General features: G+C 41.2%; 1 protein-coding gene across 3 annotated transcripts in view; it reads left to right on the top strand.

Annotated features, from left to right (window-relative positions):
* PTPRG (protein tyrosine phosphatase receptor type G) overlaps window positions 1-20,487 on the top strand; it is a 386,090-nt gene that overhangs the window by 200,560 nt on the left and 165,043 nt on the right. For 2 of the 3 annotated variants that reach the window (XM_086846057.1, XM_086846058.1), the window contains exons 3-4: window positions 6,503-6,682; window positions 12,070-12,218. In XM_086846057.1, coding sequence (XP_086702183.1) covers window positions 6,503-6,682; window positions 12,070-12,218 — 329 coding nt within the window. Of the gene's footprint in view, window positions 1-6,502; window positions 6,683-8,849; window positions 9,036-12,069; window positions 12,219-20,487 lie in introns of those variants that run through there. The other variant, XM_086846059.1, reaches the window with a different exon arrangement.

Here is a 20,487-nt window from a genome sequence, read left to right as displayed (position 1 = left end):
AAGGAATACAAAGGTTGAAAACATACATTAAAAACTTCACCAAAGGTAATTGAAGGTTAGGAAGTTTATTTAAAAATCCAGCAATAACTCTAGCATCTGTGGATATGAAAATTTAAGGAGAACATGCACGTCACTCTGTCTTTCAGTTTAAAAACTGCAGACATTATAGGATAGTTTATATTTAGGAGCTTGATTTAAAGCCTTCCTTTGCATCTGCCACATTTTGGCAGTGTGACAGTATCACTGACACGATCAGTTTTAAAGATCAGCTTCCCTTCCACAGCCCCATGGCTGGGCAGTGCTGTGGTGGCATCAGTGCTTCTGTGCTGCTGCTGCTGCTGGATCAAAGATTATCTAAATTCAACTCCTTTTTGTTCCATCCTGTATTCTGTGTTTGTTCCAATAGGTACTGGTTAAGATATGCCTTATTGGAGATTGTTCTTGGGGAAAGTTTAATTCAGATTTTTTCTCAGAAAACTGTCCCTGGTTGCTAACACCTCTCCCATGCCTTGCACACCTTCCCTGTACTGAGCTTGCAGATTGCTTAGTCCTGTTTGTGTCTCAGCAAGCTCTTCAGGATCTTGCTCTTGGTATTTGGTCTCATTTTTCAAGCAGTAATTGGAATTTTCTGCAAGCACGACTGTCTCATGTTAAACAGAGTGATGACAGAGAATAATAAAATGAAAAGCCCTTTTCCCCCAGGGCAGGAAATCTTTGTTCAAAGCAGCACTGTGAACTCTTAACTACAGGCTCTCCTTCTCCATCCCTTTGATTTTGGTATGCCATCACTTTAGAGCAAGACAGTATAATTTCAGCAACTTTTCCCCCTAATATAATGATTTAACTACTTCTGGTTGCTTTCTCTGCAATGGGAAGACCTCTGAAAGATGCTACTGATTTTTATCAAGGCTTTCAGGAATTTTTGTACCTTTACCTCTGCAGCCTCATGCTAAATCAATCAGCAAGAGATATGTCATTCAAATCATTCTTTTCGGCCTTGTGTCTAAATGCAGTCTTTAGGCTTCATCCTACAGATTCCACTTCATTTCTGTTTCCCAGGAAGGACTGGAGGTGAGGGGAGAGGGTAAAGGGAGGCTGTTTTTTTAGCTAGTCCGGATCTGCAATATGTGCCTTGCCTCCTGTCACTGTTTATGTTGCTTAAGCATCTTCTCCAGTGCCTTCCTGGCTTTACTGATATGGCTCCTTTTAAATGGCAAACAGTGATGATGAGATCTCTTGGCATCAAGTAACAGCTTCAGGTTTTTTGGTCCCAGATAACAGAGAAGAGCCCCAGGACTGAGATTTCTGAAGGATCTTAAAATGCTTCACTTCTGTAGTGAATTTCACTGATATTTGTTTGTTTAAAACAATTTTTTTTCTGTTTGAAAATCCAGCCTGCTATTGAAGTTCATTACTTTGTAGCTGAGCAAGGGCACCTCTTCCTTGTTCTTTCTCTGTGTGGAAGAAAGGAACTGACTTTGTTTATTGGTGGTGACATTTCAGTGTTTCTTGAGATTTGCCTCGTGATGGAGCAGTTCAAGTAGGACAGAGATTCAGATCTGTAGTGTTGCTCAGCTGAATGCTGGGATGGTTGGGCAGGTCACAGCTGCCAGCCCATGAAAAGGGAAGCATCTCCATTTATCCAGAACCTGTAAAACTTACAGAGGTTCTTACCTGCTGTGGCCCTTGAAGTCTGTAGGCTGCCCCTCCAGAGCTTTGCAAGCAAAGCCTGGGACCTCTGTTTTTATTTGAAGAGGAAATACTGATTCATTCCATCAGTCCTTAATAACTGGTTGGATTTTGCCCTAAGAGAAACATGGAATTTTCTTCCATATTAAGATGATGGGATAGGATGTCTCCATGAAATGACCAAGCTAATTGCAGAAATGAGGGGATTTGATTGCTTTGCAATCATTATTACCATTATCATTCAAAAATGAAAAGTAGAGGCATTGAGTACAGGCAAAGATTTGTCTGAGGTACTTCTGCTAAAAAAAAGAACCAAGAAGAAGAAATAATAAAAAACCTCCAAAATTGAAACCTCTAAACTAGTTTTTTTCCATGTCAGGCCTGAGATTTAAAATCACGTTTTTGTAAAAATGTTTAGAAAACAACGAAATAAAAAAGTTGATATTTCTGCCTCTTTACGAATGAATGATGAAAATCATATTACTCAAAAATTTCTAATTTCTGTTAATCTATATCTGTGTAAAGGTATATGTGTTGCACACCAGTTTATATCAGAGCAGCTGATCCATTAATTAAAAAGTTATGTAAAATCAAGGGAATGCCGATTTTTTAATAACAGATGTTTTAAAGAAAACCTGTGGGAGAAAAACAAATATATTTGAACTTTTTTTAAGTGGACATTTTTATACAAGCTTTAATTAGATTTTGGCAGAATACATTACTTTAATGGTTTTTCATTAATAAAGACTGCTCATTGCTTTCTAAAGTAAAAAGAAGAAAAAAAGTAATCTTGGATTATATTTAAGGAGCAGACAGTGTATTAAAAAACTATTAAAGTTACTGCAGTCATTGACAGAATGATTTTGCATGAGAAAAGAATCTGGGAAGTGTCAGGTAATTTCAGATGAGGTTGGGTGATAACATCTCTGGCCTGAAGTGTGGCTTGAAATGTGTGTGAGACCCCAAGTGTTGCTAAATTCCCTGACCCCAGCTCTCCTTCCAGCCCTGGGAGCTCTTCTCTCCCTGATTTTGGCAGAGGAAAGTCCAAGGCCACAGAGACCTGGCTGCCACCCCAGCACACCCTGCTCCTGCTGCTGTGCATTCGGTGGATCCAGCCCTCCTGCCCCAGTGAGAGCCTTCAGCTGCTGGACACAAGCCCTTGCTTTCCTGGAGACAGGACTCCAGCTCCTGAAGATAACAAACATTATCAGTTGGCATTCTTTGTGTGCTGCCTCTGCATTAAATATTCCAGCTCTAGGATGGGGCTGTCTGATGTTTACCTTTTCCTGCAGGTTGTCCCACCATCTCAGTGGAAATGTGTATTATTTATTAACACAGGTGTGGGCTCTTAACTTGGTTTCTGAAAACCGAATTATCTATCAGCCTTAAAAGGCCGACTCAAATTCATTTGAAATTTTATTTGATTTAAGTCACCATGCTTACTGTTGGAAAAATGAAATACAAATAGCCATAAGTTCCTGTTTCAGATGGGTAAATGTCAGACACAGAATTACAGGATTTCTTTTTTTAACTAGGTTTAAGTGAAACAGAGTCTTTATTTAGTGTCATGTTTTTATTTAAAAGCATTTATTTAAAGTTCTAAAAAACAAAGAATTCAATAAAGCAAGACAGGTGTAACTGCAAATGATTAATGATATAATTCTCAGTACTTTATAAAGTGTCTGACGCTGAAGAGATTTATACAGTGCAGAATGGCAATTGTGCTTTGATGGAAGGAATAGGTAATCAATATCTGCAAGCTTGGAAAAAGTGTTCTATTTCCTCCTCTAATGATATAGGGCTTTTTTTGCAAAGCAAGGATGTCTGGAGCATGAGACACTTGGAAGAAGAATTAATTTGAAATCTGTAGTGGAAGATCAGTTTTAATTGAAACTGCACTTGAATGTCCATGGAAAAAACCAGGCAGTTGGGCCTGAACCCTTCTGATGGCCACCTGGGAATTTGTGAATCCCACTGCACTATTCTTGATTACATTTTATAGGTTGTTGAGCACTTTTTTTTTTTTTTTTCTGGGTAGGGGCTATAATTTATTTAGTTTGGTTTCAAACTGAAAGATTTTCCTCTCCCCTCCCTGGCCTGCCTTCCCCGTTCTGTGGTCACTGTTAAAGCTGGGGCAGCCCCTGTTCTGCACTGCTGGGATGGAGATGTCGGGGTCACAGCCTCTATATCTGTCTCAAGCTGCAGCCATAATGGTGCAGGTCACACTGCATGTAGTCATTTACATATCAAAAACTTGTGAAAGAAATTAATGGCAAGCCTAGCCATTTATAAAATCCTGGGCTGATTTTAACTAGCAGGTCTTGGACCTCTAAATCGGAGCTTAGCCTTATGACTGTAATTTGTGATGTCAGGACTTGGAGTCACAGCACCAGCACTAAGTTGAGATTTTGAATTGCTGAGAGGGTTTTATTGCATTACATTTTTTTTTTTCTTTAATAATTCAGCATGAGTATGGAAACATTTTATGCATGGAAACTTATACTGCCACATGAAGAAAGCAGATATTTCTAGGCTTTATTCTGTTACATTATGGTTTTACAAGCAAGTGAAGCTACTGTGTTTATTGAAAGAGATTTATTGCTATTAAACTAATTCAAGCAAGTTAAATTAATTTAAGAAAAAAAAAAAACCAACTTGTTTTTTAAAATGAAACAAAGCCTTCAAAAGTCCGTGAAACATTACATTTCAGCAAGAGTCAGTTTAGGTACCTAAGTCACTTGAGGTTTTAATTCAACATGGTGGTTTGTTTGTTTACCCTTATGGCTTATTTTATCCATTTTGACAAGGCAGTTTTCACTGCAAATAGGTTGAGAGCTGGCTATACTTAAAATAAACAAACAAATAAATAAATAAATGTGACAAGATGCATGAAAGAAACCCTACAGTCCCTGTTAAAATAAATCTGACTACTTAAAAAAAGGGAAAACTTCCTCATTGACACCAGAATACTTAAAAAAGAAAAATTGGAATGCACAGCTGCTTTTGAATGCACAGCTGAAACCACTGTGATAGCCTCTGTGGGCAGAGTGCTTTTTGAAAAGCTCACCCCTTGTTTATAATAAAGCCAAAAAACGAGAGCTGGCGGGTTTGATTATGTGTAGTGCTAAATATTTAAAGCAAATTCCCAAATTTCATGGGGTAGATGCAAGGTTATATGTAAAGTAAATCTGAATTTCCAATTAACTCACTACAAACCTGATTTGGGGGAAAAATAGCTGTGTTTGAGTGGAAGACATTTGGTTTGCCCCATGTAGGTGTTTTAATAATTCTCTTCTCCTTGGTTGTGAAATAACTGAAAGCAGCTCTTGCTGACAATTAAAGTTGAACCCCAAGAGAAACAAAACTGATTTTTAACTGGGAAGATGAGGTAAATGATTTTTAAATGATATTGCAATTTTGCCTAATTGTACTTGAAAATAAAATTTTCTTATTGTCGTTTGGGTACCAGAGAGCATCTGTGTGTGGTGACTATAGCAAAATCTTGCTATTGATTAAATGTCCTGCATCAGCTCACAAGAAGAGAGCATGAATGCACTTTGCAACCAGACAGATTAAAACCCAGAGGCCAAAGAAACTGGCCTTCCCAACTGCTGGGTTTGGATGGCACTAATTGAATATACATATGTTTCTCAGATGCAAGGGTAATAAATGCACATTGGTGCATCATTTCCTGCTGGCCCCCTACCAAGCAGAGCTGCTGACCGTGTAGTTCAGAGGTGTGACACAGGTGTGACATCAGGACTCTCAGGAGAGCAGAGTTCAGCCTTGGCTTGTAACTTGGTTTTGGTAGTTGAGCTTAGGCAAATTGCTTCCCTCCTCAGCCATCAATTTCCCTGTCTTTACATGAGAATAATGTAGCTGATTCCTGCTGTAAAGCACTTCAGGAACTGTGAGCAACAAGTGCCTTACAAGAGATCTATGCTGTTATTTCAGGAGCTTAAACCATTGTTTACACTCATAGGAAGATAAGTTCTCAGTCTCTGTTAATACAACTTAAGGGCTGGAGAAGGAGGTAATAAGAAAATTTTAAAATTCATTTCAGATCCTCCTAAGTGTGGTGCTGAGGGTCCCTGGTGTTCTAGTATATCTGGTATGTTGTGTGGATGACAAGGTCCTTGCCTCAGACCTTTTATTTTCCTGTATTATTTTAACTGTTCATCAGAACCAGAAAACTCATGTAAGAACAGCAACAAAAGAAATTTACTGTGTATTCCTGGCAGGTTATTGTCCTGTTTGCTTCTTCCAGAGTAAAATCTTTTATTCCGTTGTTGTTTTCTTCAAATTTACTAACATACATTTAGTTTAATTCTTTACTTTAATCTTTTCTCGCTTCAAAACCTCCAAAAGAAATGAGGTTATTAATAAAGATCATATTATCTAAGCGTAGTATTGCAAGAACACAAGTTAATGTGTTTCTGTTACATTATTTGTCCATAATGAAAGGATAAACTCTACAGTAATATATTAAGGCTGGAGCTTTAGGGAAGTTCCTGGAGCAACATGGTAATTGATAACATATGCACGAGAGGAGCTTGGAAACAGCAGAAAGTTTTATAGAATAGTTGTTTTTAAAAAAGGCCATTGTTCATTACTGCTAGAGGCAAAGTTGGAACACGGCACAAAGCCAAAGGATTTCAGTCTCCTCGTAAGTTTACAAGTCTTAACCTCTTTCAAACGTGGGAATTGTGACTGCAGTGGAGTTACCTGGGGAGCTTAAGTGCTTCATCCTCACACTGAGAGTTATCCAGCACTGTTGAGCCACTGGGATGTTGACATTGGTGTTTTTTAACAGGTACCTATGGTCCCGAGCACTGGGTGACTTCCAGTGAGAAGTGTGGGGGGTCCCACCAGTCTCCCATAGACATCACAGACCACCTGGCCCACGTTGGAGATGAGTATCAAGAGCTGCAGCTGGATGGTTTTGACAATGAATCTTCAAACAAGACTTGGATGAAAAACACAGGAAAAACAGGTATGTTTTCTTCTGCTTGTCTCGACAGCCTGACTGCAGTCAATTAAAAATTCATGCCATGTTCCACCCTCCTCCTTTTTCATTGTTCTGTTGTTTGGGTTTTTTATCTTTTTTTTTTAATGTAATTTTTCAGTAGAAGCCACCTACCTCTGCCTCTGCATTCTATGCAGAGCTAGTTCTGCAGATTGATTTTAAGAGTTTTATTTATAAGGGCTGCTTTTTTTTTTTGTGGCTTTTTTTTGTTCTCAGCCTAAACTAATTCTCTTGGTAGTCAGTTACTCCTCAGAATAAAAGGCAGTGTAAGAGTTTCAAGGTGTAACCTTGAATTATCAGCTTTGGGAGGCTGTAACACCTAATCCAAAAGAATGCGGAGATGCAGGGCTCAGGGGGAAGGAGAGGGGAAGTCTTAGAAATTGGAAGATTTTAGAGAAGAAAGAGCAATAACTGCTAAGAGTAGTGGGGGCTTATTAATGTATTTCTGATATGATTATAGCACAGTGTTCTTCACTGAACTGAATCCTTTTCTGCTCTGTCTGTTCTGGCTTTTAGAGAAAAAAGAGCAGGCATGAGTACTGCTTATTTTTACCAAAACAGTTCAACGAAAGGTCAAGGTTGATTTATATGCAAAGCCGCATGCATTTGATTACTCTTTAATTCTAAAAACGTAAAAAGCAGAAATTATAAGGCCACCCTCTTCATTTGACAAGGTCAAGTATTTTTAGGGAATTGGATTAAACCACTAATTAATTCAATTTTATTTATTGGAAGTATATTTTTATCTTTATTAACATCTGACACGCATCTCCTTAGTGCTCTCTGTACCGTGTTCCCTGTCACAGGTCGGCTAGCCTGACCCAGGGCATGTACCTGCTCTGGAGCTGGTGGCTCAGCTGTACACACAGCGTGACCTCAGATACACCCATCAACTCCAGGGCACTTTGCATCTGAGCCATGGCCTGGAGCCCAGCAAGCGCCTCAGATGCAGCTCCAGCAGTTCAGGATCTTAGCAGGAGTTACTGCCCCTCACATGAAATGGAGTGGCAGACTGTGAGCCTGTTTTCTTTCACTGCAAAGCAAACCCCATTAACATAAACCACCACCAAGCATAGCTGGGGGTTTTGCTGCATTACTTGGGGCTTTTTTCCCAGCTTCACTGAGAAGTACTCCTGTTTGCTTTGAAATCCTGACTTGGTTGCCCTTGGTAGCAGCATGAGGTTCAGGCAAGGTTGAATGCTATGGAAATTTGGTGCTTAATTAATCTACTCATGTTATGCACCCTGCCCTTTATGGTCAGAGAGGCTGTTTGTGGTAATCAGCAATAAATGTAATTAGAAAGACAGTGAAAAAGTGCTATATGAAATAGTGCTATTCTTCTAAGAAGGATGTTAATGCTGTCCTGTACATGTAACAGTAACATTGCTGCCCATATAACAGGAAACCATGTTAGAATCATAGAACCATTTTGGTTGGAAATAACCTTTAAGGACATTGATTCCAACCATTAACCCAGCACTGCCAAGGACACCACTAAACCATGTCCCCGGGTGCCACATCTACACATCTCTTAAATACCTCCAGGGATGGTGACTCCAGCACTTCCCTGGGCAACCTCTTCCACTGCTTTGGCATCCTTTTGAAATTCTAATATTCAATCTAAACCTCCCCTGGCAGCACTGGAGGCTATTTCTTCTTTCCTGTCACTTGTTACCTGGAAGAGGAGCCTGACCCTCACCTGGCTGCAGCCTCCTTTCAGGGAGTTGTAGAGAGCAAGGAGGTCCCCCCTGAGCCTCTTTTTGTGCAGGCTGAACCCCCCAAGCTTCCTCAGCAGTTCCTCATCAAAGCTGTGCTCCAGACCCATCCCCAGCTCTGTTGCCTTCTCTGGATACACTCCAGCCCCTAATGTCCTTCTCCTAGTGATGGGCCCAAAACTGAGTCCAGTGCCCAGTACAAAGGGACAGTCACTGCCCAGGTCCTGCTGGCCAAACCAGAACCTTGTTCTGTTGAACTGGAAAGTGTCAGCAGATTTTCTGGTCTTGGCGCAGTTGGCAATGAAAGCTGAAGCTTCAGTCTTCTCTGCTGGGTGATTTTAGCACTGCTGCTATATTTGATTTCCTCACCCATTGGGGTATGGATTTTTGCTGACAAGTTATTGCTTCTCAGAGCAACAGTAACTGTCACTTTTCTCGGTAACTTACGGCCTTTTACTGGTAATGTGAAGACTCTTTTTGCCTCGCTGTCAGCCCTGATTTCTTCTGCTGAGCTCCTAACTCCTCCCTTGTTTTATCAAGTCCCATTCCTTTTCTTGATTTTCTGACCTTCTGAAGAAACTTGCCTGGCATTAATTTTGAAGGTGGTAAGTGGTAGAACAGCAAACCAAGTAGGATGTTTTGGCTTGTGGGTAGAAGATAGAGTCCGACTGTGCCATAAATCGCGATGCATTTTGGCAGCAGAGTCTTGGAGCAGATGGCCACACAAGACCTTCATATTGCAGACTGACAGAGACAGTAAACTAAATAACTGTTTAAGAAATGGTGATGGATGTAGAGGGCATTTCTCAGCAATTAATGACTGGTTTAAAGAGACAGGGGTCCCTGGGAAAGCTAAAGGCCCTTAACCTTAATGCTCATTAACTGGCAGGAAATATGTTGCTTGGGTTATTGTTATTGCTGTAGGACCTAGTAATTATTTTTACGATAGAACAATGAGTTATTTTTAGTATCTGAAAGGTAATTCTGTTTAGATTTGTTCTGCTCTTTCTTGTTTGTGTCCCCCCCTCTCTATCAGATAAAGGACAGACAATGTACAGAAAACAGCGTTTCATTCAGAAAATGTCAATGGGTTTTTTAGGTCTCTGTCTTGACTAGAAGTGCTTTTGTGCACAATTACATTGGCAAAGGCACTAATGTGGGTTCAATTTCATCACTAGAGTAGCTAGCCATAGACTTGAGTGCTAGAGCTTGGAGGATATATTCATTTCATAGTTGTATTTGCATTAATTTTGCTCACACCAAAAATTTCTGAAATCAGGAGAATTCTGCTTAGAGAAACTTACTAAAATTTCTACCAGAAATGTGTCTTTATTAAGTATCTTTCCTATGTGGTGTGCATCACTCTGGCTGGTCCTGATGATCAGAGCCACTTGCTAGGGCAGGGGAAGAGTTGCTTTGAGTCCAGGTTTATTCCTGCCCTCACAGGGGTGGTGAGCATCCAACACCAGCCCTGGAACCTGAGAATGACATCACATAATTTTCGTCCTGGTGGCTGCACACCACTTTCTTGGGGTTTGTAATCTCAATTATATACTATGTTAAATTAGTGAGCTCTGGGGGTTGATTCCTTGACTCTACAGAAATGCTGGGATAAATGCAGTGGCTCCCAAAGCCCAGTAAAGTGATGTTTGGTTATTTCAGTCCTGAATATATGGAGTCACAGAAAAAGGAGGGAAGCTCCTGGCAGTAAGGGGATGCTACTTAGCTGGGAAGATGATGGGAACATGTGTCATACAGCTCAGCAGTGTAAGAAATACTGTAAAATGAACAATTAAATGAACATTTCAGATTGTACATCCTCCTAATTATCCTTTTAATTATTCATCTAAAACAAGTAAAATGACCCCTGACAGAGCCATAAATTATTTGGGAACTATCAAATATTTATTAGATGCAACTGAATCTCCACAGAGGTTTTTAACAGATGCATGTGAAACTGCTTTGCTGTATTCCTCATCTCCTACAATTTCATCTATGGAATTTGTAACTAATTGAATGAGATTTTTCCCCATTTAAAGTTCTGGTGAGCTCATTGAGAATTTTTTAAGGGAGGTAGAAAGCAGTGGTGCTTTGAGTCGCTTGTATTGCATGGATTTGGTGTAACCAGGCAGTGACTACCAGCAGAATCCTGGCTGACACAGGCAATATCCTATAGCCTCCCATCCTCCTGCACAAAGCACTTGGATGCAAAGGGAGTGCCAAAAGAAGCAGAAATCATGGAAAAAAACAGCCCCATGATTTTGCTGGCGCAGTTTAGAAACATCTGAACATCTCATGCAATTTTACATTTAGATGGTTTTGACACAAACCATTTAAAGTTGAGCTGTGTGGAAAAATTGCACCTGAGATGATGCTGCTGTAGGTCACTGTCAGGGGAGGGCACAAAGCCTGGCCTGCACAAAGTGCAGAGCCTGCACTGAGTCAACAACAGAGAAATAACTTCTATTTCACAAGTAGCTTTTTTTTTTGCAGCATAAATCAGAATAAAATCCTCCTTCTTACATAATAAAATTGGATTTATATTAACGTTCCTGTTGAGATGACACAGTTGGCTTAAGAACACAGAGAAATCCTTGTGGTTTTGCTATTTCCATTAAAAAAGAAAAAAAACTCCAAAACCAAGCCCACAGCCTAAATCACAGGATTCTAAGCACAGCAAGAACTGGTCTGCAATGACATTTACAGAAAAAATTTCAAATTTAAGTTCTGTTTTTGAGCAACGGTTTCGTGAGGGATGAGAAGAAATAATTTTGTGGGGAGTAATTTTTAGGAATGGTGTGTATTAAGATCAGAAGATGCTGGAAAGGAAAAGGATCTTATAGTGAGAGTAGCAGAAAGGAATTTTTTGAAAGCTGGAATCAGTTCTTGGTTGGACAGGCCTCCCCTGTAACATGTACCAGCTTCCACCACAAGATTCTGCCCTCTGTTTGGACCTATGGCTTTTATTGTTACATAAAATACAAAGGCTTTTGGAAGTGAAAAGAGAATACAAAGAAGATCTTTCTGACCCTCCTTGAATCATGTAATAACAATATCAGAGTTACTGCAATAAAACCCATTTCTTATGGAGGATGTCTCATGAGTGGGTCTGGAAAATGTTATTGTGACTCTCCCCATTTTACACAGAGGAGGAGCAGGGAGGCTAAGGAAAACACCCAGCATGTCCAGCATGTAGAGGTGGGACAGGGCAGAGGGGTCCCCACCAACAAAAAAGAGGAAATCCAAGAAACAGGAGACCCATTATTTTCTTAACTTGTGATCTGCAGACCTTGAGGGGTTTATAAGGGCAGGGACCATGGTCAGCCATTACTCTCTGGAACCACATTAAACAGGTTTTGATGTAGTTTCCATTTAAATTTTAATCAAAGTCCAATAACGAGGGTAAAATGTCCTTGAGAAATTTGGACTTTGGGATTTTCTGTAGTCTGTGTAACTTTATAATCACTTCCAGAATTAGCCAACATTACTTGCAGAACTGTTTTTTAACCAATCCCTGTAAAGAGGAAAATGATGACCTGACATTTTACTTGCATTAGGAGAAGTATTCTGATATAATGAGCAAAAACTGAAACTGTTTCAGAAGAACTAAGGGCTTCTTTCTCCTTGTTCTGTGTGCAGTTGCTATCCTGTTGAAGGACGATTATTTTGTCAGTGGTGCTGGGTTACCGGGCAGATTCAAGGCAGAGAAAGTGGAATTTCACTGGGGTCAAAGCAACGGATCAGCTGGCTCTGAACACAGCATCAACGGCAAGAGGTTCCCTGTTGAGGTGAGTGGAAAGACATGTGCTTGTGTTCTCAGAGAAAACAAAATCAGAATGTATTGCTGTAGTCCCAGGCAACTGTGAAATAGGGCAATGTTTCTTTCAGTGAACATATCACTTTGCGGGCCCTTCCGGCCCTCACAGCACTCTATCCATCATCTCTCATGTGCTTCTGCAATGTCAGCTCCAAGCTCTGCTTTGCTGGCCTTGCCAGCTCTCATGTCCCATGGGTTAAGTTGCAAACAGCCACTTTTCTCATTTCTCCCATAAGCTTTCCATGTGTGGGAGGATCTGCTTACAAATATCCGCCGAGTGACCTCGTTGTCCTCCAAACCTTTCCTTTCCCATGACGCTTACAAACAAATAGCGGCAGTTTGGGAGCCATCGTGCTGAGACCGCTGTCTGCCATCAGAATCGCTTCCTTGCACACACACAGCCTGACCTCTACCTGGATTCAGCTGCTGTCCCTTACCTAACTAACAGGAGCTCTCCATAGATCCGTGCAAACAGCTCTGCATTTGCTCTGCTTGCGCTGGAGCCAGCTGGGCCCAAGCCAGCCCCAGCCGACAGAGGCCCAGCTATCCCAGGAGCGAGATACGGCCTGGGGCACAGCGCCCTGAGAACTCAGCCGTGTTCAGAGACAGGGCCAGGCTCCTGTGTGCAGCTGACTGCAGGACATGGCTTCACATGGCCCAGGGCACAGACAGGGCCAGGCTCCTGTGTGCCGCTGACTGCAGGGACATGGCTTCAGATGGCCCAGGGCACAGACAGGGCCAGGCTCCTGTGTGCAGGTGACTGCAGGGACATGGCTTCACATGGCCCAGGGCACAGACAGGGCCAGGCTCCTGTGTGCAGCTGACTGCAGGACATGGCTTCACATGGCCCAGGGCACAGACAGAGCCAGGCTCCTGTGTGCAGCTGACTGCAGGACATGGCTTCAGATGGCCCAGGAGAGACAGAGCCAGGCTCCTGTGTGCAGCTGACTGCAGGGACATGGCTTCACATGGCCCAGGAGAGACAGGGCCAGGCTCCTGTGTGCAGCTGACTGCAGGGACATGGCTTCACATGGCCCAAGAGGGACAGAGCCAGGCTCCTGTGTGGCAGCTGACTGCAGGGACATGGCTTCAGATGGCCCAGGGCACAGACAGGGCCAGGCTCCTGTGTGCAGCTGACTGCAGGGACATGGCTTCACATGGCCCAGGAGAGACAGAGCCAGGCTCCTGTGTACAGCTGACTGCAGGGACATGGCTTCAGATGGCCCAAGAGGGACAGAGCCAGGCTCCTGTGTGCAGCTGACTGCAGGGACATGAGAGACAGAGCCAGTGTGTTCAGCTGACTGCAGGGATGTGCCTTCGGAGCTGGGTGCGGTTGTGTCTTGGCTTGTGACCGATAGCACCAGGTCGCTGTGTGTCACTGCAGTGTTTTCTGTGTCAACGGAGTTTGTTGACAGTTTTCACTCAATAGTAAAGGTCCTGCATGGTGAGAAAAACAAGAGGTTATCTGGGATTACCTTTGCCTGTGGGTGAGCAGATATGCAGTTCCCAAGTGTGGCTGTGCTTCCTGAGCAGGCTGCAGGGAGCTGCGCTTGCATTCCCAGAAAGTTCATGGGTGAGCAGAATTGGTGGTCTTGGGACTTGATTCATCCCCCAGCTTGCCATAATTCATCATGTGTGGCTTTAGCCAAGTCACGTTTATCAGGAGATGGGAAGAGGCTTCCAAAGCTCAAAGGAAGATTGCGATAGACTCTGGTGCATTATCAAAACCTTCAATTTTCACTTTCCTGTTCAAACTGCCCCATCACACAAGAATTAGAAGCTGGTTTCTGTCTCCCAATTGTGTACCTGTGTGTTGGATTTTCTGAGAGGCAGAGATTTTATTTTTGTCTTCTTTTTAATGAGCTTTTCCATTATCATCTCCTTGATGTAGCTGTGATTTCTCACAAGGGGCCACCCCTGAGCAGATGGAGCAAAGGCTCAAACATTGTCACGCTGCCCTGTATGTCTCAGTAGGCAATACTGGTATTTGTAAACCTCAGGAAGATGCACTCAGGAAATCTACAGAGCCAGTCAACTCCTCCTCTGAAATCTGGGAGAGTGGAGGGGGTGAAAAGGCCTGGGCCTTCTTGTTTGTGTCATATATAGTATTGCTACTTCAGAAACCCTTTCTTATGATTCCAAAGCTATTGTACTTTGAAAATAAGCAAGTTCCTAAGAAATAATTTTCCTATGGTTTAATTATTCTTCATTTCAGTTGTTTAGAATACTAACTTGAAAATTGAGGGGCTACTGCCTTGACTGCCTTTAGGAATTTATGTTGCTTGTTTATGAATGCTAAGCAAAATAAATTGCTGGATCAGATAGGTTTAGTGATAATCCTAATCATTTCCAAGTGATTTGTGTTTGTTGCAATGACATGGACCTCTGGCCTCTGACCTTCCTTGGTATAATGACATTAGCAGAATTCCCACAGCCATTCCTTTACTGTTTTGTTGGGTTTTTTTTGTTTTTTTGGTTTTTTTTTGGTAAAGGAAGAACAGTTTTCAAATCAAGCCTTTCCCTATTGTGAGGCTATCTACCTCCTACACAAGAGTTCTGACTTTCATGTGCTGCAAAGGATTTCTCTGGGTAGATTTTGGAGGATCCAATAGGTCTAAGGTGATAAAATTGAGTCTTTATTGCTGATAGATGCAAAACCAGTCTAAATAGTTGGGATTAGACTTCTAAAAGAGTAACTGTACATGTATTCTCAGTGGGGGTTTTAATTTGTAATGCTAATTGTAGTGCAGCTTGCAACTGTCTGATGCAACCCCAATTGCCTGATGCTGGGAGGTCTGTGCCAAAAACTCTCTACTTCATTTGAGAGGTATCATTTCTAGGGAGGCTGTAGAAAGGATAAACTAAAATTCTATCCTACAGAAAGCAAAGCCTAAATCATTTTGAGCCTGTGGACACAGGAAAAGCTTACAGGAGTGTGTAGGTATTGGCACTCCAGGTCTGCAGCAGTTACAGTGGCAATGCAGTTGAAAGGAAATGTTTTCAAAGTCTTTATTTTGCAACCAGATGTGGACTATGCAAAACGCATTAGTTCCAAAGCACATCCCAAGGGAACACAGATAGATCAGCTTCATCCATAGAATGTACGCATTAAGTTTAGAAGTTTTTTCCTCTGGGAAACAAAGTGCTTGCTGGTAGTCTTTTTTCTTGAAGAGGATACAGAAACTAATTAGAAATGTCAGATATAATACAGAGCATTATTGTTTGACCATGTTGGTTGGTTTTTATTATTACAACTAATGTGTCAGATGGTAACGCTGTCTACGTTAATTGGTTTCCTTCATTGAAGCCCATCTGGATCATATTTTTTTATGATTTATATGTTAAATTAGTTAGTAAGATATATGAGAACATCCTTTTGTTTTCTGCTTTAAAGGCATGTTGGATCAAAGGCGTATTATCTTGCAATACTTTAATGTAGCATATTGTGACTTCTTTTTAAACTATGGCACATGTAATGGCATTCTTTCATGATGTGGTCTTGATTGCTTATTTATTGATTAGATTTTCCTTAGTGATACTTGATCTTTATGAAGCCATTATGAGTTTGGCTGTCTCTGAAGCAGCATTCATGAACAGAATTGTCCATGTGCTTCAGACTTCCACGTACATCCAGATTGATACCAGCCCTGGTCAGCATTCACTAGAAACTTCTTTTTCCCCTCTTCCTTGCCACTTTACAAGCAATATCTGGGTGAGGCTAGGAAGTAGTGCTGTGATGCTGAAGATTAAAGTGATACCATTAGTGTATTGCTGTGTGAGTGGAGTGTGAATCATAATGAGGACATGGGCTCTGTGCCAGTTTAGAAAAAAGCTCTCTTTTTTTTAAATTTTTTTTTTTTGAGTTAAGAAAAGTTTCTAATGTTGCATTTTCTAAATTTTAATGAATTGCTGACTCCTTTGTATTTTGCTGTTGTTCTTCTCCACTATAATTCCTCCGGTTATTTTTTTTCTTTCTGAAGCTGCAGCAATATAAGTGGACATGCAAACTCTAGAAACCACTTAAGTGGAAAAGTGACAAAATTAAAATAAAGAAGATCAGCTTCCCTCAGGCCAGGAGAGAACCCTGGTTCCCCTCATTAGAGCCAGGAGGAGTAATTGCAGCACTTTAATCTCCCATGCCACTGAACTGGTTCCCAGCAGCAGGCAGGGCTCACTGTGCTGCCTGGCTGCTCCGAGGGAAGCCCAATGCTTAATATTTCACAGCAAGTGAGGAGCTGACGTGGCAGTGCTCTGTGTGCTGCTGGAGTGAGGTACCACATCCCAGCATAACCGTGGCGTTATTTTTTTAATTATTTTTTTTTTAGCTGCCTCATAGTAATTTTTATGCAAAATGCTGCTTATTTCTGTGAAGAGCAGAAATCAGAAGAGTGATTTTAATCATGGCTGTGTTAATTTGATGTGAGCTTTGGCTGTTTATGAGCGTTCTCTTTAATGGTGCTAATTGTCAGTTATAATGTGAGCACCATTATACAGTACTATACAGTAATTTATTTGGTAAGTGAGAATCTTATTCCAAGGACCATACTGCAGTATGCCATAGAGACCTCATCCTTTTACTCTTACATGAACAAACTTGCACTGTTTAGGCTAAATTGCTTCTGAAAGAGCAATGTGATTTCATACCGACAAGTACCAACATGCATGTTTTTGGAAATCTCAAGTTCTTTTCCATTAACAAAACAAAGCAAAACAAAACAACAAACAAAAAAGCCATCCCCACCACCACCAAAAAACAATACACCCTCACAAACCATCCCAGTAGAAAATGAAGAGCTGACACCCTCTTATGTCAATTAACAAGCTTTTACATTGTGTTTATGTATTCACTTTATTAAATTATTACTACAAAACGATCATTTGCATTAACAATTCTTGCTGCTCTTTAAGTGTGTTTCTTAGAAAACTTTCCAGGTTCTAATGGTGTCTTTGTTCTTTCTACTTCTTTGATTTTATTCCTTTTCTCTTTGAATCTACATACTGACAGCTGTGTGGTCTAGATCTACAATTAGTTGCTTTAATTTGAGTGCTCAGATAACCTTGCCAAAGTTTATCACTGTATGCTGTTCTGTCTCTCATATTACTTAAATTCTGATGGTTTGTATTATCACAGGCAGATGACAATCAGTGTCATAAATGTAGAAGAAATGAGTGGTATTCAGTCCACAAAAACCTTTACTACAGGGAATAAACTGTGACTATGTACTCCATTTACTAGGGCTTTTTTTGTTCTATCCTGAATATTGAGACATTCACCTGGAAATCACCTACAGTATACATCCAACCTTCAGTCCACCTGTGAATAGCAGGGCGTATTTACTTTGTAAAGTTATAAATTTCTGTTCTGTAATTTTGCTCTCGGTGCAGTTGTGGGTCTGTTTAGATTTGCACACACTTTATGACATTAAATGATGAACATACCCACAGCATGTTCTCTTGGTATACAGGAGAAAACTAACACCCTGTATTGCAGCTGGGTTTATTATTTCTGGCATCCAGCATATCTGGTAATTGTAATTTCACAAAGATCTCTGATGCTGATTTCAAGCACAAGTAAAGATTAATTGTGAAACAGGGAGCCAGTATTGTGTTTATTTCCTTATATTTTGTTTACTTGTTGCTCTTCAAATTTCCATACCTCCATCTGGCAGGATATATCAAAGTGGAAGTCAAAAAATTATGGAGGGACCTAAAGAGGACCCTTGGGAATATATCACAGTGAGAGACTATGACTGTCTGAAGTAATTTTAGTATAATATTCTCTCCAAGGACCAAATTCACACTTACAAAGGGATTCTTAGAGCTCCCAGTGACTTTGATGGGAGATGTACTGGTGAAACTCTGAGTGAGGATTTGGCTCTGTAGTCATGTTGTCTGTGCTGTAGAGTGTCCAGGGAATTTAGCATGCTCTGCTTGTTCCATCTTCATTTCTTACAGCACCTCTGACTTAATAATTCAGACAAGGAAATGGCTTGGGGATTTTCACATTTAATTTCTTTTTCTTCAAAATGACACTTAGCATGGGTTTTTTGATTTTGTTTTGTTTTGTTTTCTTACAGTCCTCTCTCTCCTTTCCCCACAGCCTTCAAGGGTCCACATAGCCGTAAAATACTCTGAACATACAATATGCTAAAAAGCCACATCTGCATCTCCATCTTATCACCAGTAAAGTTAGATTTTATTCTTGGAATCTCCAGGCTCTACTCCTTTTTGCTCTTCACTGCTTTTAAATTTTGTTCAAGATTCTCATTGTCAGGAAAGCAGTGTGTCATCATTTTAAAAACATAAAATGGATGGATATATTGAACACATGGTTGAGTTTCCGTCTTGTTTCACTGTGAGTAGTGCAAATTAAACATCATCTTATCACTGTCTGGTTTACTTTTTCATTTTCCTTAGTGTAGCTGGTACACTGCCTCCTCTCAGTTGTCTTTAGTGTCTCCCATATACTGACAGGATAGTCAGTTGAGATTTTAATTAATGACTTTATTGTAATCAAGGTTCCGTTTTAGTGCGGAATGCTCCATCTTGTAGAGTGAAATATTTAGTCTCCATCTGGCTGATCTTTTCTGGGAATGTCCCATGATAATTAAGAAGAAACAGGAGAGGATGGTCTGAAATTAAATATGTTTAGTGGAGGGGTTAGTGTATCCTGGGACTGTTCATGTAGAGACTTGGATAAAATGGAGGAATGGAACAGCAGTTTGATTTTATGGCTGCATCTTCCTGCTGTCTGCCAGGCCCCAGTAGTTTCTAGACTGAATTACAAATGTTACAGTGCACCCAGAGTTTTATTTTGAAGTAACTATCCAGTAGCATGAATCAGAGCTAACCCTTTTCATTGTGGCTGGGAATGTCCTGCTTTCCCCAGAGGATTTCGACTGACTTGTTGAAAAGGTCAAAGGCAGTAGCACTACACTGCAATTACAGTATGTTAATGATGAGCTAAGAGTTGTACATTCTTCTTAACATAAGTCCCTGATTTTCTACATGATTAATTGGAATCTGGAAAAGACTGACAAGGAGAAGGAGGATCAGATGGGGTGAAAGTAAGAGATAAGAGGCTGACAGCCAGCTCTTGTTGTAAAGGAGAGTTATTTTGAATAGGAGAAAAAATCAATACAAAGGTTGCAGAATTTTACAGAGTTGTAAGAGCTACTTTAATGAAAGGTAGCAGATTCAACAGGATTGTTACTTGAAATGTAGGATTGTCTGAGTTAGAAAAATGGGACTGTCTCTCCCCGGCTGTAAAGGTGAGCTCTGCATGCTGAGCTTCCTGTGTACTTAAGTCCACTGGATCTACTGGCATTTGCTCTGGGCACCCAGTGTGACAAAAAAGGGGGGAAAATATGTCGGGGAGCTTACTAAGTTCTGTTACTCTGGAAAAGTTACTTGATTATGGGAGGAGAAGGAAGAGGACAGCAGGTGATAGCTATTTCTGCTGCTTCAGCATGTTAGGTAGCTGCCATGTGAGAGTGTCTAGCAGTCTCCTGCAAGGAAAAGTGGTTCATTATGAGGAGGTGGCTTCATTTGCTCCTGACTGTAATGAACAGGCCAGGACTTAGGTGGACTTGAAAGGATGTTTAGCATGAACTGTTCTCTTACACATCCATGTCAGCTTCCTTTCCCCAGCAGTGATGGTGAGAGGTGAATGCAGGCAGGGAGGCTATGCACTGAGGCTTTCTAACCAGGGTTAGAGTTGGGGTGAGGTAAGGAGTCAGCAGAACCTCAGCATCAAACACATCTCAAACAGAAACACTTATTGTGCATGAAAAGGGGGCTTCAGCAATGCTGCAAGAGAAACTTGCTCCTGCAGCTATTCAAGGGGCTGTTTGATTTACTCTCAGTAGAAATGACCACTTCAGTCTTAAAGAGAGAGTCAGGTTTTCAAGAATTGCTCATAGCTTTTGAGGTTTGGGAACTTAAATGCTCAAAGGCAATTTTTTCAGGTTCCAGTGCACAGCCATGAAGAGTGTGAGGCTTACAGGGAGGGGAGCTGCAGGTCCCTCAAGTGTGTGTGGCTGTGGGCTCCAAGCATTAGGACAGGTGCACACTCTGTGCTGTGCCAGGCTGGCTGCACAGGAGGGTCCTGGCATGTTAGAATCATGTGAGGCTTGATAAGTGCTCATCACAGCCCCTTTCCATTGGGCAAGTCCAGCAGTCTTTGGAATGTCTTCCTCTGGAGACGTGTGATCCTTCATGATCATCCCAATAGGCTCTCT

Source organism: Cyanistes caeruleus, chromosome 11 (assembly GCF_971803275.1).
Source record: "Cyanistes caeruleus chromosome 11, bCyaCae1.hap1.1, whole genome shotgun sequence".
Lineage (NCBI taxonomy): Eukaryota > Metazoa > Chordata > Aves > Passeriformes > Paridae > Cyanistes > Cyanistes caeruleus.
Note: the sequence above shows the minus strand (reverse complement) of the source record. Positions and strands in the feature narration are given on the sequence as shown.